General features: G+C 42.9%; 2 protein-coding genes across 2 annotated transcripts in view; one reads left to right on the top strand and one right to left on the bottom strand.

Moving 5' to 3' along the window:
• Nucleotides 1-36: 36 nt before the first annotated feature.
• Nucleotides 37-6,751, bottom strand: six4a (SIX homeobox 4a). Its single transcript, XM_038729686.1, has 3 exons — nt 5,874-6,751; nt 3,514-4,217; nt 37-2,351 (listed from the first exon to the last, which is right to left on the bottom strand). The coding sequence occupies exons 1-3, from the start codon at nt 6,611-6,613 to the stop codon at nt 1,744-1,746; spliced, it is 2,052 nt and encodes a 683-aa protein (XP_038585614.1). The 5' UTR covers nt 6,614-6,751; the 3' UTR covers nt 37-1,743.
• Nucleotides 6,752-8,326: 1,575 nt separating this feature from the next.
• The window catches only part of mnat1 (MNAT1 component of CDK activating kinase), a 32,271-nt gene continuing 14,116 nt past the window's right edge, over nt 8,327-26,481 (top strand). The window contains exons 1-6 of the mRNA XM_038728479.1: nt 8,327-8,510; nt 14,786-14,938; nt 15,326-15,399; nt 16,626-16,729; nt 17,403-17,543; nt 18,623-18,754. Of these exons, the coding sequence (XP_038584407.1) occupies nt 8,422-8,510; nt 14,786-14,938; nt 15,326-15,399; nt 16,626-16,729; nt 17,403-17,543; nt 18,623-18,754 (693 nt within the window). The 5' untranslated portion in view covers nt 8,327-8,421. The remainder of the gene's footprint in view (nt 8,511-14,785; nt 14,939-15,325; nt 15,400-16,625; nt 16,730-17,402; nt 17,544-18,622; nt 18,755-26,481) is intronic.

Raw genomic sequence — 26,481 nt, 5'->3', positions numbered from 1 at the left:
CTTGAGGCTAAATTAGTTAGAAAAAGTTAAAAAATCTGTTTTATGTTTTTATAAATATAAACTTTTATTGCAGTATGGAGATTTAGAAAAATACATTCACATAATTTCAGATAACAAACATATAATTCAAACTAAGATTAAAAAAACCCAAAACAATTGACCATCTGTTTTACTATTTGCCCACGACTCATTTTTGGTATATGACATTAAAGCACTGACAAAACTTCTACTGAAATGTCCATTCAAATTAATGGGATTATGTCATAAATCCTGACAAAGAAAAGTACAACTAGTCCACTTGTATGAAGACGTGTGATGCACTGAATGATGTGCATGGTGTGAGTTGGCTGCAAGGCTGAAATGTGCTATTATGGTCATGTATGACAGCGAGGAATTAGGCTCCTGTTTTGAAAAGCACCCGGACACACTTGACAAATGGGCTCCACATTCCCTGGTCTTTCCCTCAACTGACACCCAGCAAATGTGCCAGTACAAGCGGCGGCGGTAATTCTCTGAAGCAGCAATGTCACTGCCTGCACACCAACGCAAGCGCTATCACTGCGCTTCAGTGTTATTAACAAAACAAAAGCAAAAGGCACTAGTGTCCAAAACATTATGACGCCATGCAAAGAGAAATTATTACAATCCCTTTATAGAAAAATATCATTCATGATTACTGACATTTGGAGAGACACGTCAAAATGAAACAGGATATAGTATAGCATCGTCACATCTAGTTAACATACTATGACTTGCAGTATTATAAACAACACATGATGAACAAACACGTGAACCCGACAGCGTGATCTTTTGAACATCATTCAGGTCTTGGACTCGTAGATCGATGATGAGGCTTGAAATATGAGTCATTGCTGAAATCGTGTGCATTTGTTCAGGTGTTGTCACACATGACAAACCCTGCAACATGAAGGCTGTTTGAAAAGTGTGCATTGTAATGTCATTATGGTAGTGCAAATGCCAAAACAGACCAATGCCAATTGTTTGTAAGTAGCAGAAAGGCACATTCGTCTTAACTCTAGTCCCTGTCCCCAACACTCCTAGTTTGTTTGGTATGTAATAAAGCACAAAAGCAGTGACTTGAGAGGCATTCAGAGGATTTAAGGTGATAACTGAAGGACACTTTTTCCTATATCAGCAGCTTTGTGTGTTTAATCGCCTATTCTTTGTTTGTATGCACAGTCCTTTTGTAAAGCTGTCGCTCTTTCACTGACCATTTTCACAGAGGCTCTCTCCCCTCTTCCCCCTTCTGAATGACCTTTTTGGTTTGACCCAGATGACGCATTTAGTTTGGAGGAACATCCCGGTCACATGACTCGAGGCATTCCAGCACCTGCTTCTGCGGATCAAATCCACTCAACAGGAAGTAGCAGGTGTTGTCTATAAAAATGCACATTTAAACACGGCTCAAGCGCATACAGCAACTTCTTCTGTGAGCATGTAACAGTCCTCCATGTTCCTTCTTACGAACGGGGCTTTTAAAACATGTCAGACTTTTTTTTTTACTTTCATGATAAACTTATCATGCCCACCCACAGGGCACCTCTCTGACTAGAGTGCATTGTAAAAGTCAAATGAACACAAATAATTTAACATTTAAAGGAAATTAATGGTAGAAAAACAAAAAAGAAAAACACACACACACGCGCACACAAAAGTAAAAAGATTCACCATATGACTGCTTGGGGTGGACATGAGTGCTTCTGCGAGGAGAGAGGTTTGAGGTTAAAGGTCAGCCATGTCCTCCTCCATCTGCACTGTCTGTAGTTTGGCTAGCTCCTTCCCCTCCACGGCCTCCATCTCCCCACACATCACCCGCACCATCTCGTTCACGCCTCTTGAGGCTGAGCCGTCCACTTTGTTCTCTGAAAGGTTCATGTAGTTGGTGTTCATACCGGAGCCCATCAGGTGTGAGGACCCCCGGACCTCGTGGCCCCCGAGATACTCTGTGGGCTGGAGGTGGTGGCTACTGGGGTCCGTTTGGGCCATCAGGGGCGTGCTGACAGTGAGGGTTGTGTAGACCTCTGGTTCGGGGCTGGACGAGCTGATGACGGGGACCTCGGTAGTGGAGGCGGGACCTTGGCTGGAAGGAACCTCTTCTGAGTTGGGGGTGGTGTAGCTGAGCTGGCCACTGGAGTCCAGGTGGAGCCCGTGGTGGAACGAGGAGTAGACGCCTCCCTCCAGAGGCTCCTTCTTGATGGATGGCTGGCTGGCATTGCTCATGTTGTAGAGGATTGTGCTGTGGTGCAGGGACGTCATGGTCAGCTTGTCCTGCTGCTGGAACGATTCGTCACTGGAGGAACTCACTGCTACATTGTTCAAAGGCATGGTACCTGTGGTAATATAACAATGCATCAATACAGTATCTCCACCTCTATCAATTTGACTACAGTAGATTCCATTCCCACTGCTGGATCCCCTTCTCATTCCCCACAGTTTCTCTTACAGCAGGCCTTGGCCCCAAAATTGCTGTTGCGTGTCTCACACACTCTGTGCTCTTTAAGCCCGACCCTGCAGTGCCCCAGAGGACCAGTGCAAAAGCCTACCAGGACTCAACAGCAAGCTGCAATTTTCTGTTTTTCGTTATTATTCACCCTGCTGGAGATTCTCTGCTTTATGTCTAAGTAAGTGCTGTAAAGGCTTACTCCCTGTTAGTGTGTTTCATGGCCTCGGATTGTCTGAAACATATTTCTCTTCCTCCCTGCTCTGCAGATAAAGAGTGCAGTGATGATGAGTGATGGTGACTTCAGAACTTGTTTTTATTCATCTCTGGGGTTTTCAAAGGACCACCTCTTCTGTGTGTGTGTGCGTGTGTGTGTGTGTGTGTGTGGCCCTTCCCTGTTTCTCCTGCTCTGTGTTATGTGTAGTATCAGCCCTTTGGGCTATGGCCCAAACACAGACAAGCCAAGAATAAAGCAGCTCCGATATAGTGGGTGGAAGTAGTAGAGAGACCTGTTGACAAACCACCACGGACGTGTAGAACATTTAAGGAGGGCAGAGAGCACCAGTGATTGGTTACCAGTATAGAAGATATAAGTAGCCTAAATAACATCTTTATTTTTTATATAAGAGTTGAGTAGATGATGCCTGGATTTTGATTATTCTAATACAGTGATGGACCTTACATTTGTCTGTTCCTGGTCTCTATGCTTCATTACATAACAGAATTATAGCAAAGTGATTAACTTTAATGAATTTACTTGACTGCTTAAAAAGGGTAGAATGAACAGTGAATGCCTCTAAATCCTTAACTATTATATCCCCATTACTAGCCAATATCCCCTAAGCCTAATTAAGGTGAAATTCTGTAAGTTCAATTAGTCATAATCAAATTGTCACATTATTAATAAATACTAAATATTAATATTTTGTCCTTGTTGCCCGTTTCTGCCTCAGTATCTAAATATAACTGCCAAGTATACATACATTACAAGGTTATTACAACCAAACAAGTACAAATTAAGTTTAAATAATTGTATAGTTTCCTAAACCCACCTTGTTGTGTGATTGTTGAGGAAGATGAGGCAGAAGAGAGCTGCAGTGGAGGAAGACCAACGTCGCTGTTGAGTAATGAGCTGCCATCGCTGTCAGAGACTCCGCTTGGTACCTGGATCAGACTGTAGCCACCCAGCTGCAGCGCACCTGATGAGGAGCTGAACGTGAGCACAGAGGAGCCTCCATTCTGGGCAGCCATGGTGTGAACCCCCTCCAGCTTCACCTCTGCTCCGTTCGCACAGCCTGAGTAGGAGGCGTACTGCAGGGTCGAGTCCTCAGTGGAACTGCCCAGTCCCTTCTCCTGGCCTGTCTGCATCTGCATGTCCACTCCAGAGCCCCCGAGCAGCACTCCTCCAGACGACCTCAGAGGGTTAAAGGCCAAGGGCTGGATTCCCAAATTGAGCCCGTTGAAGAGGATGTTCCCAGGTGTGTGGAGGTAAGACGAGCCACCATTGTGAAACACTGTGGAGGAGTGGTTACTGGCCACTAGACCTCCATTGTAGAGACCGCCAGTGCTGGATCCAGGGGGCAGTTTGATGTCCCCGATCTGTTGGATGACCACCCCACTGTCCAGAGGCCCTGTTTGAATGGGAAGGGTCCCATGGGTGATCACTCCATCTGAGGAGTTAGAGAGGGGACGGGGAGACAACTCCTCCTGGCCTTTGCTGGACTCATCCTCTGTGCTGTGGTTTCCATCAGATTCACTGTGGAAGAAAAGAAAATATGACAAATGTAAACAAAAAAAGGAATTATTTGTGGTAAGTTACTGTTATAAGCTGAATTTAAGCGACTTTTTGAATTCATAAAAATAAGATTGGAAAATGTGTATGATCCTGATACATATGAAGTATTTTTCTCCCATGTGTAGCCTACTACACAAATAGGACACACTCTAAAGCCCTATTACAATATCAATTAAATAATATACAATGTTATATATTGGCATTTATTTCCTTTCCACCCACATTTGCCTTCACTAAAGAAAGAGCAGGCAGAGTCACGTTTGTTGCTGTGTTATTACACAGCTTTCAAGCGCAGGCTGTGTCTGTGAATGTATAGCCCTCTCCTACCTCATGGAGAGCTGCAATGGCAACAACAAACCAAAGTCAACAACCATGCAACCATTTGGCGCAATAAATTCTGGTGTGACAAAATGCCAGTACTGGTGGTGTGACAAAACAAATGGCTGAGAGTATTTAAGCATTTCTCCCTTCCTTAAATAGTGTCACTTAAATTCCCAATTTTTCTGTTTCCACTATGTCTTAAAAAACAATATAGACGAAGTCAAAACAGCTTATTAATAAACTACTCTTTTTAAAGACTGATTCAAACAGCTGCACCTCCTCCAGCACACACACACACAGTAAAATGTCTCACCCCCACTTCCAGGAAAAGATAGAGACCAGTTGCTTCAAATAGGCCTATATTACGATTTGTTCAAAATATCCACATAAAACGTTGTTTCTGAATAATTTAGGTAGCAACTTAAAGGTAATATATATGCCTAATTGTGTTGTGTGTGTGTGTGTGTGTGTGTGTGTGTGTGTGTGTGTGTGTGAGAGAGAGAGAGAGAGAGTGGTCACCTCCACCAGGTGTGTGTCAGCTTTGTTCACAGAGACAGAAACATGAAAGAAGGTGTATTTCTGTCTGTTTGTGTGGGGGATTATGAAATGAAACGCGGTAGCTGTTGGAGGCTCTGAGATCCTTTTTGGTCTGAGAGGTCTGTGTGCGTGTGCGTGTGTGTGTGAGGGGGGGGGGGAGTTAACGAAAATGATGTATGTGCTGGGCTGGGAACACGTGCGCGCGCTAGTGTGTTTGCGCGTGTTCACCCCTGAGCTCGTGCGCACACAAACACGCACGCACACCACAAAGTGAGAGGAAGAAATTAAAAAAATAATAACTTTTCAAGTTACCTTGTTGATTGTTTCATCAAAGTGGAGCGTGCGTTACTATGTTGTTTTGTGGCTTATAGTTTCCATGCCCCTTAGCACCAACACACTTGAAACCGGATCTGAATGGCGACCGCTTCATATTTCAAAACATTAAAAGCGTGCTCCAAACCCTTTTACGCACAATTTCCCCCCTTAATTATCAACAGTTAATGGTTCACATTGTCAAATCTAATAAACGAGGCCGACGGTAGATTATGAAATACACTGAGCAGTGTCAGTCAGTGACTTGAGTGTTAATGGTGGCAAACTACAGGCGCCCTTCCTCGGAATAAGCTTTCAAATACTTTGTTAAAATTAGCCTGCGTCTATTTTGATGCGCCTTTTACGCACAGAACATTTAAGAAACATTTGAATAATTTGGCAGAAAGACTTATGTGATTATGTGGCTTGTTCCTTTTGTTGCCTCACCTTTTTGATTGTGCCTCGGACGGGTTTCTATCTCTCTGTCTCCTGTTTTTGAACCAGTTGCTGACCTGGGTCAAGGAGAGTCCTGTAATCTTGGCGAGATTTCGCTTCTCGGTAGGAGAGGGGTACCTATTCTGATTATACAGATCCTTCAGCGCGTTTCGGGACCTCTCCTTGAAACAATACACAGTCTCCTCGCCGTCCCAGATAGTCCTGGGGAGAGGGTACTTTCTCCGGATCCGGTACTTGTCCACGGCGCCTAGGGGTCTCCCCCGCGCCTTCTCCGCCTCGGTGTACCGGGCCTTGTACCAGAGCTCTTGCAGAAAGGTGTGGTTGGACGGGCTGAAGCTGTGGTTCTCCAGAATACTGTACAGCTCCTGATACCGAGCCTGGTGGAAAGCAACGAGAGCTTGGGCTTTCAGGATGCTTTCGTTGCCGCGTAGCAGGTCACTCTGTGGCAGGGACCACAGGAACCTGGCCAGCCGGTCCACATTGCCTCCCTGCTGCAAAGCCTCGCAGACACACGCCACTTGCTCCGGGGAGAAAGCCAGAGAGGAAGCGGCGCTCACCAACAGCTCCGTGCGCACCGCGTCCGTGTTGGGAGTCGTGCGCTCCATGGACAACTCCGCCGCGTCCAGCGCCACAAGCTTGATGCACTCCCGCGTATCCACCTCCTTCACATTTTCCCTCTTGATGTCGATGATGTTTGCTGTTGTGACTTCTCCGGCAGAAGAAGAAGACATTTTTTTGTTCAAGCCTTCCCTGGCAAAGTCACTCCTCCCAGTTCGATCAGGTTACCTCCTCGCCATGCGAATGCGATCGGATATCTGACAGCAGCTGTAAGTAGATATCTCTCTCCCCTTTTCCTCCCAACGTGACTTTTACTCTGTGGGGACTGGAGCTGGAAGGAGACACACTGGGGTCTATCGGCAGGAGAGCCACGCTATTGGCCGCCGAGGGCCCCATAAGGGAGGAGCAAGCGGGACTCGAGGCACGAATGTTTGGTTTCCAGCTGTCAGTCAAATAACTTGTAGGCTATATTCCCGCAGCTCACCTGTGCAAGGTGAGTGCTTTTGGGATCGTGGGAACGGGATATCCGTATTGTCAGGAGCTGACTTAGCTTTATGTGGAAACATAAAAGCATTTTTATTCCCAGAGGTTTGGACACATCCAAGGGGAAAACAGGCTACTCATGGGACTACTGGCTACTAATCATTGTTATAGAATGATACTGAGAATCTTTAATGAACTCACAAAACGCTGAATAACATGAGACCGGATTTGTCGGATATGCTCCACTCCAAAAGGCACGTTGCACTCCCCTCTTTAGTTTATATTATATTTTACAAATATTCCATTTTCAGTTTTCGTCGATATTTCACTGTCAAATCCCACATCTGTTAGATCCAACCCCTTAAAGCAATATTTGTACAAATTGGAATTTGTGCTAATTTGTCTGTCACAAGCCACATTGGATGAAGTCACAACACATAAAGATCACAATAAGCAATGTCAGCTCAAGTCCATACATATAAACATAGGCTATTACTTAATGACTGCATGAATGCGAATTCAAACCATTTACTCAATGCCAGTAAGTATGTATGCTGTGATATTTCTGTACAGTTCTGCACATAAGTCTGTAAAAGGATATATTTGTATTATTTGCATTATATTAATCCTGTCAAAACTTAACTTGAAAACTTAGCTAAGCTAACTTTACTAAGTTTGTATATTGTTTGAGTTATGCAAATTATAATTGTCTAATGTGGCAATGCAGTCTAACTTTGTGGACCACCTTTGTCTGCAATAGCTGACATATAGGCCTACATAGTCAATAAATATCATTAGCCTATATGAATAGATATATAATAAATCCATACAACATTGTGTGCTTTTCATAATTGTGATACATGTTTTCAGAGCTATAGCCCTTGAAAAGACTGGATTTAAATGTAAACCAACCTGTCCTGAAGGTAGTGCTACTGTTATAATACACATTTTTTTTCTTTTTTCATTACACATTGTTCATTTAAGATAATTGGCTAAATCACACGATATGCCCTTGGTGAACCATTTCCCCCAAACAGTTACACATTCATCTAGAAACTGTATGATATCAGAAGCCCTGCGAACAACATCTGGGGATATTTTTTGGTTTTAAGTTCAGGCTTACATTAGATCATGGAATATATGGGAGTAATCTGTAGGGTGCTGCACAGAGGAGACAGTGGAAACCTATAATCAAAACAGCCATTTTAAACATTCTATCTAAATGCAACTTTTGTGTGAGTGAGTGAAAATCAACCACTCAGCTTTTTTCACCTCAGACCCCCTGAGACTCCCCAGGGACCCCTGGATGTGCCAGCACCACAATGTGACCACCACTGCTGTAGAGGTGATCATTAAATAGGAACAGCTCTTATTAGTGGCGTTTCCCGTCGGACCGCACTCTGTGTAACACAGCAGTTTGCCGCTGGGAAAGTGACAGGAGAGCTGCTAGTTGTTGACGTTTTTCTCAAGCTTCTTACTTTGTGCCGCACAGACAGAAATGGACGACCAGGGGTGTCCGAGATGCAAAACAACCAAATACAGGAACCCGTCGCTGAAACTGATGGTGAACGTCTGCGGCCACACGCTGTGAGTATTTACATCTCACAGCTAAAAAAAAATGAGCAGAGTGAAGCTTATCAACACAAGAAACCCCTATCTTACTATTTTCAAACTATTTACAGCTGTGTTGAGCTTCATATCGTCTTTTAAACCTTAATTTTGTGACGTTAAAACTGACAACTGACGTTGGAAAGTATTTGAGCTTCACGAGCTTTTAGCTAACGGTTCGCTGTAACGTTACTCTCTGATGTTGTGATAACGGAATATGAAATAATTTGACTTCCTGTCGTTTTAAACTCCACACACTTATTGCTATAATATAATATTAATACTGTTAACTATGACCACCTCTTAGGAAGATTAAAAATAGCCCCAACAGGCGAGTTGACTCAGTTTATAGGTGGGTTTTTGCTGAATTACTGTCAATGCTGGACATTGTTAATAATAAACGTGGCGGGCAGTTATCTCCTAATGACACTTTTTGCACCTGACCTGCACTGACTATTTGTACTCCTCTTTAAGAAGGTCTTCAAAGAGATGCTAGCTCCTCAATCACGCAGAGCTTGTTACACTACACTGGTGAAGGAGCGTTAATCATTTTAAATACGACATTATATTGGAAGTACAAAAGGTTCAGGATGGCAGAGAGAAGAGTGATTGATGGTGAGGTGTATAAACATTGTGTGCAAGACGTTTGAACCATATAATAAGTACAAGGTGCAAGAAATGGCTGGTTTATAGGAACAAATACAGTCTTATCTACACTAGGGCTGCAGTGCGTAATAACAGTATGACTAATATATGTTTTAGTGCTAAACAGATGACTCTTCTTTCTAAAACTGTTTTTTATGTTTTCTACTATAGCTACAAGCAGAGACAGAAATCACTCACAGACTGGAAAATGCAACATAACCATTTCCACATTCATACATAAACATAATCATTCCTTCATATAAACTTCCCTTCATATACTGGTTTTTACTTACTTAACTACTTGCACTGTCATCTGCCTGGTTTGGTAGATCAGTTCCAGCAGGTCCTGGTGGGATTTTTAATTTTGCATAAAACAGAAAACATAAATGCCCATCACAAGTTACCAGAACCTAATGTATTATTATGTAATATAAAAAATAAAAAAATTGAATTTGAGGTAAATTTAATTTACAGTAACATAAATGTAAGCAAGTCTTTGCTTTTGTCAAACTGTAACTGTATTTCTAGTAAACAATCACTTATCTGAAGTGGAATCAGTTTGTTTTGAATGACTTGACTGATTAATAAACTAATTGTCCTTGCACTAGTCTACGCTATTTATAATTCCACTAGGGTTTTGATTTTGCGTTACCCTTATATCAGTAAACCTGTTTGCTGTGCATTTTCCAATATTTAACCTTGTCATCTGCTTAAAAATGCTGGGCATTTAAATGAAGGGGACATGTTCTCCTTCGTTCAACATCAAGCAGTGATGGTGGTAGTCTGATGAGAGCGTCTTTTTCCGACCCTGTCTGTTTATTGACCGTACCATCAGGAAGTGGCCGTGCTTTGTCATCAGGTCAGCAAGCTCATAACTCACCGCCACTGTCTAGATGCAGGGCTACACACAGAAAATTAAAATGATTCTGCAATGAAGCAATTTGGAGGGATGTCCTAGCCCAGGTCACCTTGGAGTTGTTCCTCAGAGCCGGTGCGACGGTGAATTAATGCACCACTGTACTCTCAAACTGTATTAGTATTTTCATCACTGATGTCATTCGGCTTTTTGTTTACAGCTAGGCTTCCTCGAGAGCTGATAGGAGGTCTGTACTGTAGCGTGAACAGTGTTTCAATTTCACAGTTACTGATTTTGCATTTGGCATAATCAACAACTCAATGCAGTAAAAGTGAATAAAAAAACAAAGGGAATTGTGAAAAGTATGAAAAAAGGCAAATGTGTGCATTGTAGTATGTCTGTGTTTTCTTAAATCCACCAACTAACACAGAAACAATTATAAAGATGCATGATAAACCAAGTGCAGTTGTTGGTTTCTGCCTAACTCTGCAGAGTGAAATATTCATGGAGGCAGAAAAGTCGCAGACTAGAATCTCTCCCTTTAGTGCCGTAGAATATGTTATTACCATTTCTTAAGTAAAATCTGACATAATGACTTTTACCATCTGGGAGGTCAATGCTAGCCATCCTATCAATTTACAGTATTTGTGTTTGGGGCTTGTTTAATTGATGTTGAACTTGAGCTGAAGCAATTAGTTGAATAAAAAAAAAATGAATCGACAAAATTTTTGATAATCAAGCAAAGATGCAAAACATTCCTTGGATTCAGCCCAAATGTGAGAGTTTGCTACTTTTCCTGGTTTTAAAATAACCAAAAAATACATAGATTTGAGGGTTTATTTTTGGCTAGGTTGGACAAAACAAGCAATTTGAAGAGGTTACCTCAGGCTCTGGAAAACTGCTTTGGGTATTTCTTCCCTATTTTGTGAATATGGGCTAAATGACTGCTACACATCATCCTTGAAAACCAAAGCCATGTTGCTCTACACTACACGTCATTCATTTAAATAACTTTTAGCCTCTCTCGACTGTGGCCCTGAGTGGACATTCCAGACTGCAATACAATGCAGTATTGAGCTTCTCCACCTCCTAGCATACATCTAAATTTAAACCCCGCCACAGCACATTTTGTATCCCTGTCACTGGGGGCATTTGATGTGTGTTATTTATTACCTTTGCACAATGACACCGGGGCTATGTCCTTTGGCATTTGGCGCTGGGCACAGGCGAGCACAAACGACAGGAGCTTAGGCATACAGTGGGGATTAGAGGGCTCCACCCTCTAAAGTAAGGTTGACAGGATAGACACACCTCATTAAGTAGAGCCTGATTTCTGATTTGTGTGGCATCCAGTGTTGCAGAAGTAAAAGCTTTGTTCAGTTTCTCCAAAGATGCAAGGAAAAGTATGAAATACACATGTTAGTTTAGCATAAAGACCGAAAGCTGAAGGAAGCAGCTTGGTTGAAATGTTTAAAAAGGTTATAAAAATCTCCCTACCAGCACCTCTAACCTGCTTTGGAACCACAACTTGTATAATTTTTTTAAGAACATCAATTAATGAGCTTTAGAGGAGCTAGTAGGCAGATTTTTGTAACCTTTTGACAGGGTCAGGCTAGCTGTTTTCCCTTGTCTTCAGTCTTCATGCCAAGCTAAGCTAAACACCCTCTGGCTGTAGCTTTATAGTTAACTGACAGTCTTCAGTGATATCGATCTTCTCTTCTAGTCTTGGCACGAATGCTTATATTTACCAAAATGTCGAACTATTTATTCAAGCGAAAAGTCAACTCCGGGTTTCATGGGACATTGCTGTTAAAGAAAGCCAATTAGCAAGCTTAAAATGTTGTTGCCTTTCCTGCTAAAAGCGAACCTAACATCAGCATCAGGGTTAGCTTTAGCTCCACTTGCTTTTGGTTCTCACTGTACGGCATTTCTACATAATATAGTTGGATTTTCTCCTGTTTTTATTTTTAGGAATATTGAAATGATTATTTTAAAAACTTTGAAATTATAATTTTACTGTGGGAAAAATACTTTTGGAACCTCTGTCTCTGCCCTTTGTGCTTCTCTACAAAGTACACTAAATCCAAGATTTATTTTATTAAGATCACACACGCCCAAGCTAGCTTCCTGTGTAAGCAATCATGCTCCTGGGCCTCAGCAGTTTTTGCCCATGCTGCTGCAGGTATTGTAGGGCACAGGGCAGGACAGAGCGTCATAGCAGGTTTAAGTTAGGCACAAAGCCCGCTCTGCTCTGTCTGGACTCAGCCATTGCTCTTTGAAGATCATGAGCTTTGTGGAAAAAACAAATGAATTCAGCTGCGGTCTCTTTATTGTGTTGTTTTGTTTTTGCTCTTTCTTGCATAAGGAGGAAGCAAAGATGCAGGCAGTGTCACCATGGGGCGGTGGGGGGGTGGTGGTAGTGGTAAGGAGGCGTCTTTGCTGAGCCAGGACCCTGTTTACCCTCCTCTTACCACCCACTTGCTGACAGCTGCAGATGGGAAAGATAGGAGCCTGGAGCTCTGAGCAGGACAGGTGAGAGTGGGAGGAGTCAGGAGCACTCAGTCAGTGAACAGCCCTGGGACACAGAGATGGCAAGCTGCTAGAGATCTGTCGGCTCACTTAAACGTCTGTTCAGTGTGTCAAGCGGTATAGCGTAGCCTTGACAAGGGATTTCTAAGTCCCCCCTTTACAAATTGCAACAGGCACAATGTCTGAAAGCTGTCACTTAGAAGAGGGCACATTTAAGAAGAAATATGTTCAAATTGACTCTAAAAGTCTCCTCCCTCCCTTTTAGAAGTTCATCTCTTTTCTCTAGAGTTACACAGGATTTCCCCTTTGGAGAGCTCTGTTGTGTGGTCCATTTATGGAGCAGGGGGCAAGCTACACCCCACTCCTCGCCCCGTGTTGATGAATGGGCTCTTTGTGGGCCTGTGGAAACAAGCTGAGTCCCTTCCATCTACCTCCATATGGCCAGGCCTATACATCTCCTGTAGCCTGGGGCCACAGTGAACATCTGCCTCTTCCAGGGTGCACTTGAGCAGGGGCTCCTCATGCTCTGAAGCACCAACTGGACAACGCAGATGTTTCTGTCTGTCGTTCAGCTTTCATTTTTATTTTACTGGCTTCATCTAAGCCAAGCTGAACTGATATGCTCCATCAAAGTTATATCTGTTTGCTGTTTGGCTGTGAAAGCTTGATGGTATACTTGGCAGGTTGAGCTTGTTTGACCCATATCTGAGACGCTATGCATAAACAGCCAAACTCCATGGCTCTGCAGTTTCTCCTTTAACTGCTTTTTTTGTTGTGAGGCCTGCTGATGAGGCGAAATGTCTTGCATGATGACTCCGTCGTGATTGTTCTAATAGGCTCCATCCCCGGGGAGCTTTTGACAAGGCACCAGAATCTCAAGCCCTGTACTTGACTTTGGAAAGAAATGACTCAACCATCCATCAATGCCGTATGGTGAAGAAAGTGGATTTTTCCCATCAACTTTGCTAAATTTTATTATAAGAACGGTCAGTGCTCAAAATCGGATACTGTCATTTGGAAAGCAGATGTTGTACATTTTTGTTAAGGTGGTCACAAGCAGGAAGGTGAGTTCCTGTGGAAATAAAGATCTGCAGAAACTTAATTAAGAGAGTGGATTGGGCAAACGTTTGTCCATGCCCTCCACCCATCAGGGGGGATTTAGGAACGTTCCCATTGTCTTCAGTGTCCACTCCTCACTTGAGTGTGACTGATGGGTAAACGACTACCTGCATAAAGGTGTGATTGATGGTTAAACTCAGGGTTGCCATGGAGTCATGTCATGATGGTGCATAAAGTAAACTTCCCGTTGGAACCTGGCCTTTGCCTCAAATTCCCCGACATTGTCTGGAGAGTGTTTCTGCCTTTGAAGAGGCGTGCTCTTCACTAAAGAGACCTGTGATTCATAGGCACTTGTATGAGGAACTAAAGGCTGCCTGAAAAACTCATCATGACTCTACTGTACTGCTACATATTTTGTCTTGTAAAGTAATCATATCCATTAAACAGATTTGCAGTAGATGCTTTGATCAATAACTGCCTAGATTTCCACAGTCTTTTAAAATGTGGGTTAAGCTTCTCCATAATACAGCTTCCTTTCATTTTTACATGTTAATTTATTAATGTATTTTTTTGAATGTTAAAGTTAAATTTTCACATAAATGAAAGCCTTAAAGCACGAATGAATTAATCGTAAAATACTTACTTTAATACACAAAACACTGCAATTGCTCATCTATATTTCTTTTCTTTTCCCAAATTACATAAGACAAAGTCCATTCCTATAATTATATTCTACACTGTGAATTACTGAGCTGGATTTTTTTCGTATTATGCAATGTGGCAGAGTAACTGAGGTCTGTTGAAATAACAATAAAGCAAATGTTTTTCCAGTGCAGACAGACACTCTGCTGATGGGGTGTCAGACTAATTTCCTCTTGTCTGAGAGTCGAAGGCAGCCTAATCGACATTCCAATCATAATTCCAGCCATCTTTGAGCACTTAGAGGAAATATCCAAATACCCCATTATCACCCACTGCGTCTCATGATAACTTACAGACAGAAAAAAACACAAATTTGCTTTACTGTGAGGAAAATTGTATTTCCGCAGCCTCATATGCCCACACACTTGCTCACAGCTGACTCTCAGGCCTGCCTGGGAGGGTCACCTCTGGAAACATTCAACTCAGCTTGATGGTATTTTCTGTTTTGTCGCCCCCCCAACAGATGCGAGAACTGTGTGGAGATGCTGTTTGTGCGTGGCTCTGGTAACTGCGTGCAGTGCGACACGCCCCTCAGGAAGAGCAACTTCCGCGTGCAGCTCTTCGAAGACCCGACCATAGATAAGGAGGTGGAGATTCGCAAGAAAGTGCTGAAGATGTAAGTGTGGGGAACTGGGAAGGTGAGGGGTGCAGCTCTGCGTGTTTATGTGTCATCTCATGCCTCCGCCCACTTCTTAAGCCACCTTTGTCTTTCTCATTACACTGTTTGTTTTGTAGACAATGAATCTCCCCAGGGGGAAGGGGTGCTCAAAGGCTCTTTCCCTGCCAGGTTTTTACTTCTCAGCCCCTCCCTGCCTTCTCTCTCTCTCTCCCTCTCATCTGTTCTTTAATAGCCCCCTAATTGACATCTAATGTGTGTCTGTTAGACAGTATGTAGACATGGTTTTATAAAATTGTTGATTTAATGGAGGCTATTAATGTCTGTGCATATTTGCTTTCATCAGGATTTACTATTTGTATCATCAGTTCTGTTCTTCCTCGGCAGATACAACAAGAGAGATGTTGACTTCTCCAGCCTGAGAGAATATAACGACTACCTGGAGCAAGTGGAGGACATAGGTAGGAGCACTGACTTGAGGGCTTCATGCTGAAACGGAGGGCAAAAGGGATCCTTACTAGTGGGATGATTTCTCCTTGACTAGCTCTGCCAGTGTTAACATGTCTTGACTGGCAACCCACCATGCACTTTTTGCATGGACGTATTAATAGAGCTGGATTTGGTGTGGCCAATCAGCTTCACAGCTACTTTGTCCCAGAAGCCAACTGTGTTGCTGCAACAAAAAGCATTTTCCCCATAGACCACCATTAGAAACATTGACAGGACACTTCGTCAGTTATTACTCTTTATATTATATATATTTTTAAACGTGAGTGACGTCATCCCAGTGTAAAGTCTGACAGGGCAAGCGGCATAGGGAGGGCGGGGCCAGGAAGAGACACATTAATATTAATGTCAAGTATCCAGTTTCTATAATACACTGATGGCTTTTAGCCCTTAACAGAAGACAAAACAGCTCCTGTTGTCTAGGTCAGATTTGGCTGTTGGAATTACCAGTGATAAAATGTGTACACTTTAAGTTGTTTACCTCCTCTGTTTTTAAACCTATATTTTGCTTTAAGCAGCCTTGAAGTTAGACCTTTTTTCCCCCGCAGTTTGACTACAGCATATAAGTATAGATTCTGTATGCCAGTGTGTCAGTGAAAATCTACAGTATCTACTTAAGTTGAGAGGAATATTGAATCACCAGATGCTATTTTTTTAGGGCCGCACCATTCCACCAAATGGAAAATTCTACATGACTTGAACATAATTTTATACACTTTTTCCGTATATTTCAGCCGACATATTTGTTATCTCTGGAACTCTTTGGATCTTGACTATAATTGAAAATAGTTTTGTGGATTTTAACAGTTCTTGTCTTCACAGCATGACGTTTTGATGATGGACCCACAAAAGTGTCTCTTGAATTGAAGAGCTCAAGGGTCAGGGTACACAGGGTGAGAAGTAGGTTGTACAATGTTTTATACAATAGTAAAGGATGAAAAAGTTCAAACCCTGGCTCCATTCTCACCTCCGCACAGCTAGCCAGTCACAGTGTGAAGCCGGTGTGAATGTTGAATAGTTTATTACAGAAACTTACAGAAATGGTCAGACACAGCCCCACCTAATCCAAAGTCGGAAAAATGTGGGGAGAGAAGGTTTCTGAAGCTATTCAACAACCTGACGAGCACCTCTGATGGAGTATACTGGCCCCTTAATGCTGGTTTGTGTCTCCTCCCTGTAGTGTATAACCTGACAAACAACATTGATGTGGAGAACACCAAGTTGAAGATGGAGCAGTACCAGAGGGAGAACAGAGATATCATCCAGAAGAATAAGGCTAAACTTGTACGTACCAAGTGTATTTACCTAGACATGCATAACGCCTTTATTACTAACTATTTTCTTGATCCCCTTCTTGGAGACGTACAATATGGCATCGCTGGGGCTGGTGGGGTTTCAGCCTTGTGGTTAAAGATCAGAATCCAAATCAGAATCAGTTTTGTTGACCAAGTATGTGTACACATACAAGGAATTTGATTCTCAGTGTACTCGCACAGAAATAGATATACAGCTAAAAGCAAGGACAACAAAGATTCTAAAAAAAACAACAGAACTATTACAAGTAGGTGAAATAAATAGATGATACATATTAATATGTATAAAAAGCAAGAATGATATGAATATCTTACAATGTCAATTCACAAGTCACACTTTCCGTAAATTTTATATAGCATAAATAGTGCAAAGGTGCAGAGTGCTGCACTGAATTATTAATGTAATAGGTTACTTTAATATACATGAAGTAGGTGGATATGTACAGTATATGCATGTACTTTATATGTGTCTATATACATCATGCTTAGATTTATATTTCACAATGCTGATGATATGTACATGTTTTAAAAAAAACTATTTAAATTTACAAAAAATATAATCTATAATTTCTAGGTACAGGATGGATGTTTTCGTGTGTATATTTGATGAGTTTTTGAAACATCCCCTTTCCTGCGCTCCTCAGACGCGAGAGCAAGAGGAGCTGGAGGAGCTGCTGTTGCTGGAGCAGCAGGGCAATGAGCAGCGGAGACTGGAGGTGCTGCAGGAGGAGCAGAGGCAGCTTCATGCCAAGAGGAAGAACAAGCAGGCTCTGCTGGATGAACTGGTGAGATGTACTTATGTCCACAGTCTAGTAAAGCAAAAAGCAGTCACATTATGACCGATGCTCCACGTCTGACACACACACACACGCACTTAAACGCACACTCAAACACACACACCCTCAGCCTGAGTGTGAGATCATTAAGAGCTTAATACCAGTCATTGTGCTGTGGCCTGCATTGTTCTTATTCTGTTATTCCAAAGCCTCTTGGCTCCATTGTGTTGATCTGCGGGCTTTGGAAGTGATTGTTCCTGTGGAGCGGGCTGGTAGAGGACCATCACAGATAGCAGGCTAAGCTGTGTGTTTGTTTGTTTAAGGCACAGGGCCTGTTGACTGTAGGCAGATGAGATCAGCTCCCACCCCCCTAAGGGAGCTTTGACATCTGTACGTACCTGTGGCCAGAAAGCTCACTGTTTTCTTTTTTTCTTGAATTTATGAACTTTTTTTCTCAAGACCTTTGTGAAACAAGAAGCATGTTAATCATGTAATGTCATCACGATAAAGCCCACAAGTAGCTATGCAAAAAAAGCATATCTCGCATAAGTGAAGTGAATTTGGGTAGTCAGACCAGGACTTATTAGTGTTGGAAGCCATTAAATCGCTTTTAGTTTATTGTTAAATGCTAAGAAATCTCTAGTCTGTTCTACCATTGCGCTCCACACCATCAAAAATGTCCTACCTCTTCAGTACAAACGTGTCCAAGCTTGTGTTCTTAGACCTCTGTGCTTGGCAACACTCCACTGTAGAAATTGAAATGTCCGACCTTGCATTTAATGGAGGTGAAGGCGGCGCAGTGCACTTGAAGCAGCGTCCCCTGCAGAGCCACAGTTTTGTTAATATGGCTTGCATCAGTAATGTGGCAGCTAGCCTGAAAGCACCCTATGCGGATGGTTGTCTAGTTAGACAAGAGATGTCTTGGGGGTGGGTGACTGCTTGTGTTCTCATCTCTTTTCAACATAAAACAGTTAAAAAAGCGGAAGTCCTCAACATGTGCAAGTGTGAGCTGTTTTTGATGAAGCGCTTTGGTGCTTGTATCGCACACCTTGATTCTCATGAAATCCCAAATCCGTGTGTTTCTCCAGGAGCAGTCTCAACTTCCTGCCACCATCTTGCTTGCTCAACACAAGGTCCGTGCTGCCCAGCTGGAGACCCAGATAGAGCAGCAGAAACAGGCGGTCAAACCTACCAATCTATTTTCAACTGGAATACATATGGTGAGTGCAACACTTATTAGCTCTTTAACCCCACTGTTCAAAGTGACTCTCTTGCCTCTGACGAGCCTGAATCTTGTGGGTGTGTTTAGCGCCAAGCCGTTAATTTTCATACTCAGTTCAAATTGGACCCTTATTTTTTAACTACACATCAAGTAGTGCATTTCCTAAGCGATGTGCTTCCATGCACCATGTTTGCCATTTTCCCAAGTCCCAGTGGCTTCTGAAAGATTTATCATAGAGAACTTGGAAGTTGTTGACCGAGTCGATTAACTTTTCCTCCATATTTTTTCAAGTACAGTACTTTAGTAATTGAGTGACAACTGTTTACTGTTTTCTGGGGGAATCAAAATGACCCTGATTGGTTGTCGCCAGGTTGTCAATCCTGTACATCAGAGCACTTTTGAATGAGTTCAACGTTTTTCAACATCCCAAGGTTTGCACCACTGGGCAACAAGTCTTGAGTAGTTGTGGATGGTGCTAGCATGTTATTTTTTTCCAGAGGTTTACAATGTCATTCACAGTGAATGACATCCTGTCACGTTAAGTATTTGAGTCTGTATGTGTGACCTAGGACTGCTTCCTGTTTTCCTGTGTCTGTTCATACTGAAAACAACCCTGTATTTAAAAAAACAAAACAAGGGGCAGCTTTGGTGGGTGTCTAGTGGACGTCAGTAGTGGCTTGCCGTTTCAGGTACTGGTGAGACAATGAATTATCATCCAGGAAGTCAAGTTGGAGTAAAGGATCCACAAGTTTGAAGTCTTATCAGATGCCACACTGCACAGAGGTTTATAATAATAAGCCAAGTTCAAACCAAAGATTCACAATGAGATGAAACCGTTTTAGAACATGGCAGGGGAAAGTTCGCCTCATTTATTTGTTTGAGGAACTTCCTTGACTGTATGACACAAATTCACTCAAATAAGATCAACAGGCAAACTACCCTTTGTCCCATTACAAAACAACAATGTATTTGGGCCTTTTTTAGGCTATGCTTTTGCCGTTTAATCGATACTAGAAATGCAACTGCAGCAAGTAACTCTGTGCTTAACTCTTGCTTTTGAGATGAGACATTGTCTCATCTAGTTGCATTGTTGTAAAGTGGCAGGTTTCAGAACTTTGCAGCCCCGCGCATTGCCAGAACTTGCAAGTTTCAACTCCTCTCGTCGTAAATTTTAAGTCTGAACTGGGCTTTATGGGGAAAGATTATACAACTCACAAAAGTTATCGCGGCTCAGCAGCAATAATTTTAGTTATACATTCATGTTGTGCAGGATTCAACTTTTTTGCAAGATGACCCTATGATTATTTTGCCGGATCCCTCCGCATTGCTAGAGCTGCCTCCGTAGCATGAATTTGTCAGACTGGGCTTTGCTGTTTCGGGGGAAAGCAGGGTAAGTACAGTGTAACGAGAGCTTGAAGAAGCTATATGTACCATAAATAACATATGGCTACTATATTTACAATGAGCCCATTCAAGATAACGTCACATGGTTGTATACCTCTATCCACCGGTGGGTCTGAACAGTTAAGGTCTTGGTGTGATTTTAGTTCAGAGCTAATTTAAACTTTATGTGGAATGCTTATTGACAACAGAGCGGTTATAACAGTCCAGACCATCAAAGGGAGGATATTCCTCAGTTTCTGGCGATTCTTCAGTGTGGGAAAAGACCTTCAGCGCTTCAGTCATGTCATCACATTCTTCTGAGCGAACAGTGGGACACACAGAGAGAGCATGTGGGCTCAGGGTCCTGGCCGCTCTGAGCTCGCAGCTTTTTGTGCACACCGTGTCAGGAGAGACCTTCCTTTTGGCTGTCGTTCAGGTTTTCAGTAGTTTATTTTCATTTTACTGTGATGAGATAGGCTGCGTCATCACCCCCACCCCTCCTCAGCAACCCTCATGAGACATGGTTGTCTTCCCACAGTTCAGTGGTGTGTGGGAGAGATTTGTGCTTAGTACTCACCTAGGCTCAAGGTGGAGCTAGGTTTTGACATACTCTCGTATTTGCCTATCCTGTCTATTTAAATGTGTTTTCCATTGGCTGAGCTCTTTTAAAAGTCTTGGTTAAACTGTCAGATACAGTGACAATCAGAGTATTTACAAAAACATTGATTTACTCATTAAACCCCAAAGAGACAACTGGCTCATCCACCCACAAGTGGAAAAGCATTGATTTGATCCAAATGGAGGATGTGGTACTCTGACTCTCACCCCCTTGATATACAGCATGAAGTTAAACTTGCTGATGGAGAAAGAAACAGCATGATTGTGTTGCTCTTGGCTTCTCATGTGGCTGTTTTTCCTCGTTTCTTTCTTCCCATTTCTCTTCATCCTCCCGTCCCTGAGCTCCTGTTGGTGGAGCAGAGCTCTCACCATGCATCTGCTGTGTTGGACTTGAGAGACTTGGGTCAGGGGAACGTGTGGGTTTGGATTTCCCTCCTTCTCGGAGTCCATAAGAATGACTTCTGTTTGACTTGGTTGGGTTTCAGCACTGAGCGGTGGATTCCTGCAGATTGCTGGAATTCATTTATCTGCTAGGTTGTGGTCCCTTGTTCCAAGCAGGGTTTCAGTTTTTCTTCAGCAGAAGTTAGCGGAGGCAAATGTAAAAACACGTTTCCAAAGCTGGGCCATATTTCTACGATACACGCTTATTCACATTAAAGCTGCTTTGTGCTCCTCTCTTCAGTGACAGGAATATCAATTAGTGCTGAAGTGTTTAGTTATTAACTGATTAGACATTTGACAGAAAATTAATAGACCATTGTTTTTATCATCACTCATTTAAGTAATTTATCAAACACACATGCCAAACATTCACTTGTTTCAGCGTCTCCGATGTGAGGCTTTGGTCTTTTTCAGTTTTTTTATGTACAGCTTATTATTAGATTTTTGTCCAGCCAAAACAAGCAATTTGACAATGTTGCTTTGGGAAATTCTGATGGACAGTTTTGATTTATGAATTTATAGTTATATCTAAAAAAAATCAAAACATTAATGGACAGTCAAAATAACTATTAGCAGATGCCCCAGTATCAATATGTTTTCGTGAAGAACGTATACAAAGGACAAAAGAAACGGATAGATTGTGACAGTGATGAATGGACAAGGGGCTGGTTCATGACCCCTTGTTGTTTCATCTGGATGTTGTTGATGTGCAAGTTCACAAGTCACCAAATCAGAAATTCATAGGCCCCCCCCCCTCCACAACCCCCACCACCACCTCAGCCAGCTACTTCCCCCCCGGGCCAAGGTAAGCCATCACTGGCGGAATGACATATCTGCCTGTCTTTGAGCCGTCCGATCCATGGAACACGAGGATGCCAATTCTTCCTCAGCTTCCCAATGACTCTAGACTTTATTTAAAGAGTGATCTAATTTTGCATCTAGTTGTGTCATGTTGTTCACTGGGAACATGCAAGGGGACGTCTCTGCTATTCTGGTACATCTCTTTGCCTTGGTGATTTTCCAGGTGTTGCTAAAAGGGGACTCCAATCCTTATCCTGAATATTCTGGTTTGCATGTTAACGTGTTGTCGAATGGATGCCTGAGGAAGTTAGCCGATCCTAAGGGAAAGTAGTCTCGGTCCATGTGTGATGTGTGGTGGGATGGGCCTGGTCTTGCCTCAGGAATGGTCTGAAATCACTCACTAATTCCTCACTTTGTAGATATTCTATTGAACCAAAGCACACATACCCGTGTGCGGGCGCACACACACGCACACACACACACACACACACACACACACACACACACACAAAAACAAAAACGCACACTCCCCTTACCCAGTCTGAGCAAACATCCTTTGAAGAATAAAGTGTCTTTTTGAAATAGACGTCTGCTGATATCAAAAGAGACTCTGTGTGTGTGTGTGTGTGTGGGAGGGAGACAACTTTTCCCTGTTTAAACAGGTTGCTTGTTGTTATCTGACACATAAGACCAGCCCCAGTGCCAAGCGGGTCTTGATGACAAGAGTCATCAGGCTTGGCACCTGCTCGGTGCAAAATATGGACATGAGTTGAAGGTTATTAGCATATAAATTACATTTGATTTAAGCATCACTTGAGTAATTGTATCATATTAGTGTTTGATAGTATGAAAGCAGGTTGGCTTTGTTTGTTTGTGTAAAGTTATTATTATGTGTGAGGTCGGGGATTGTCCTGAGCTGCTACAGTGTCCCATTCCGGAAAGTGTTTGACCGATGGGGAATCTCTCCACCTTAGAGCAGCTTTCAGCGCCATCTTAAATGAAAGGTCCAAGGTTCCAGCACTGCTGCGGCGCAATCCACTCCTCACAGGCGGCAGAGCAGCTGACATACCTGATGAGGTCAGCATGGGCACCTAATGAAAGCAGGAGGCACACACACATAAACAAAGTGCAACTCACACACAGAAATGTGGGTGGAAAGTTTATCCCTAAACATAGATGTGTAGCTGGCTGAAATAACCTCGGGTTCTCTCTGGCTTTATTCCATTCTACACTTAGGCAGCGGAATTTGACTACCACAGAAAACACAAACACAAGTACACACACTCACACACACTCTCACGCTCATGCTGTGTGCTTGTTTGTTCAGGGCTGATTTACTTGGTTAAGTTGTCCTCTACAGTGACCTCTGCTCTGTAGACTTTACTCTGGCATACTGGTCTAACCTGTTTTACCTGGAAGGTTGTTGCTACGTACTCCCCAAACCCCCACTCACTCTTTCTTTCACTATCTTCAGTGTTATTTTTATTTCCCTTATTCACACTCTTGAGACAAATTGCAAAAGACACCAATATTTGTGTTGCTTTTTATATAAATGTGTTATTGTTTATACAGTTTGATCTACAAAGCATTCACAAACCAGTGATGGTGGGTTTTATGTGGGAGAGGGCATAACCTCCTGCCCTTTGGCCTTGTCCTTTTTATTGGATTGGTGGCATATAGGTTGATAGCTCTATGGGCTATGGGGAGAGGGGGTCAGCTCAGGGGGTAAAGAGAACCGTCAGCCCTGATTGGCACCAGCACATGTGGGCATTCACACGTCTGCCCCTGCCCCTAGCTTGGCCCTGTTTAGGTTGGTCTCAGCAACCCACCTTGCAGGCCAGCCTAGCCCAGCCCAGCGGAAAAGGGAGTTGTCAGCTTTAGGGGCTTTGCACTGGGGCAGCTGCCACTGGTCAGGCAGTTATATTTAAACTTGTAAGGCAAGGGGAGGCACGGTGTGGGCATCAGCTTTTACACTTGCTACTTGCTGCTCAATGGGCCAGTGGGCAGCCCAAAGCTCTTTATCCATACAGAAGCGCTGGCAGTGCCAGAGCAGAAGGTGGAAGTGAGGGCTGAGGATGGGATGGCACTACGCTGGGCCCTAACTAGGTTCATTCATTCTATCCCTAATACAATGCTGGCCACTGTTTCCCTTTTCACTTTCTCATTATCACTTTGTGCATTAGTGACAAGGGCTCACCGCCTCTGGAGCTAGCTGTGGCTCCCCAAACCCTTGGGAATCAAGCGAGTGGATGTGGTTTGTGTGTGTATGTCTGTGGATGTGGTGTAGAGGTGCTGATGGAGAGGTTAGTCTCTAAGCGACCTTGATGTGTGTGCTGAGCTGCAAAGTCAGTAGAGATGGGGGCCTGGAGAGAGTGTGTGTGTGTGTGTGTGTGTGTGTGTGTGTGTGTGTGTGTGTCACATGTTTCTGGTGGCATTCTCAGTGGTGACCCATGAATTGAGCTGTTGACCAATGAGCTTGTGAACATCGGATAAGACCTCCTCCTCCTTGACTGAGTTGAACTTTCTATATTTAACTAAATTTAAAAGTACAAAAGTACATTAAAGAAGAACTTATAGTAGTAATGGTAGTAATAATAAACTTTATTTGTTACTTTTCTAAACAAAGTGTTGTAGGTGCTTTAGACATAAGACACATTAAAGTAATGATTTAAAGCAATAACAATGACGGTAAAAGTTTTAAGAAGTGATAAAAAAAAATCAGGCTTTCAGGTACACCGTTTAAAAAATCTAGGAGCACCTCTGACAAAGGCCCCGTGCATCTCTTGTTTTTAAAGTAGACTTTGGGACAGTCTATGCCTTGAGGGCAGACTTGTCAAACTTTAAATGTAATGCGACTTTTATGAGACCCCTGTCCCGTAAAAGTCACACAAATATCTGCCATATCACTCTCTCTGATGGGCCAACCCTGTTGCTTTCCCAGATGGTACTGTTGAGATGGACAGCAACATTAAAGAAGAGTAACGTGACGGCGCATCACGAGCCGAATTCACCCCCCCTCCAGATGCATAGAGTGCTTAACAGTTTTCCAACCCAGCACACCTGTTACCTCCACCACATGAGGACTGTCACCAGTAATGGCCTTATTTGACCTTTTAAAATAGTTTCACTCCTAAGAACTGAGGCCAATATGGAGGATCACAAGACCAGGAGAAGGAGGACTACTCCCTCCGGCGCGATGGTGATTTCCCCAAATCATCCTCCCCTGCGGTTTTATTAAGATTGATGGCCCTCAGAGTTTCATTTTAGTGCCACAGGGGTATTTTACGAGGCTTTAATACCAGTTATACACAAACTTAAAAGCATCACGAGGGCACACATAATGTTGTGTAGGTAGTAAGATGGGCCTCCGTGATGTTAAAAGCAGATGTTTGTGTTGGCTCTTTCGGTGGTGTTGTTCCGGTGGCTCCTAGTCCCTTAGCCATTTCTGCTCTGTTGGGCCTGCAGCTGGGCGTCCTCCCTCTCTCCCGTACTATTACTTTCTTTCGCCGGAGCATTTGGAAAGCAACATTCATATGGCGTAATTCACACGAGCTTTTAATAGGACGTGATGAGTCCATGACTGAATGTTTCAGCAGTATTATTAGGTGGAGTGGAGGACAGAGCAAGTCTGAGAGGGCACGGCTCTGCGCTAGATGGACAGTCAGACAGCTTGTCTTGTATCAAGACACACTTTCTTTAAATACATTCAGAAGAACAAAGGCTGTTATTGTGTATGCATGTCTGATGTCGTGTTTGTTCGTGATGATGTGTCTGCCAGTTTTCAAGGTGCCCTTGCAAAGGAATGCAACAGAAATGTCTCTAGAACGGGGGTTGGCTGGGTTCCGTCTGTCATTTAAAAATCAGATTTACTGCCCTTTAGGTCTCTGCAACTTCCAATTTGCCAGCCTCTTTCTCTACCACTCAACCACTGTAGACTTTTCTGCTTCTCCCTCCTTTGTCCCAGTGCGTCTCTTTGATTGGCGCAGTAGGGGAGTTAAAAAGTGCTGAAAGTCTGAAAGAAGATGGATGGAGAGTGTGAAGGAGTGTGAAAGTGAGGGAGAGTGAGTGGGTTTGGGTTGGTTGATCTGGGTTTCATTAGCCTGTGGTGGGGCTCCACTGTGTTAGATGAATGGATGGGACAGGATAGGGGATCACTGGCACCTTGGGGTTAAAGGTTGAGTGAAAACCATAGAGAAGCGGGTGTGTAGTGTTCGAACAATCTATATCCATAACTTGAAAAAGTGTTTTAAATTAAATAAAATAAATTGGTTATGCAGATTTGGGCAATGGCCTAAAATACCATCTGTTCGTGTGTCCTTTATTAATTGAGTGTTGTTGTTGTTGTGCCTTATTATTATTATTATTATTATTATATTATTATTATTATTTTGGATACAGTAAGTGACCAAATATAAATGTCCAGCTTTGGTATCCCTAACAGTCAAGAGTTTGATGTGGCTGATGTGATTTGATTTATTATAA

The sequence above is a fragment of the Micropterus salmoides genome, unplaced genomic scaffold (genome assembly GCF_014851395.1).
Source record: "Micropterus salmoides isolate LMB-PRFRI ecotype aquatic unplaced genomic scaffold, ASM1485139v1 Ms_hic_scaffold_19, whole genome shotgun sequence".
Lineage (NCBI taxonomy): Eukaryota > Metazoa > Chordata > Actinopteri > Centrarchiformes > Centrarchidae > Micropterus > Micropterus salmoides.
The sequence above is the reverse complement of the archived record's forward strand: the minus strand, read 5'-3'. Positions and strand labels throughout refer to the sequence as shown.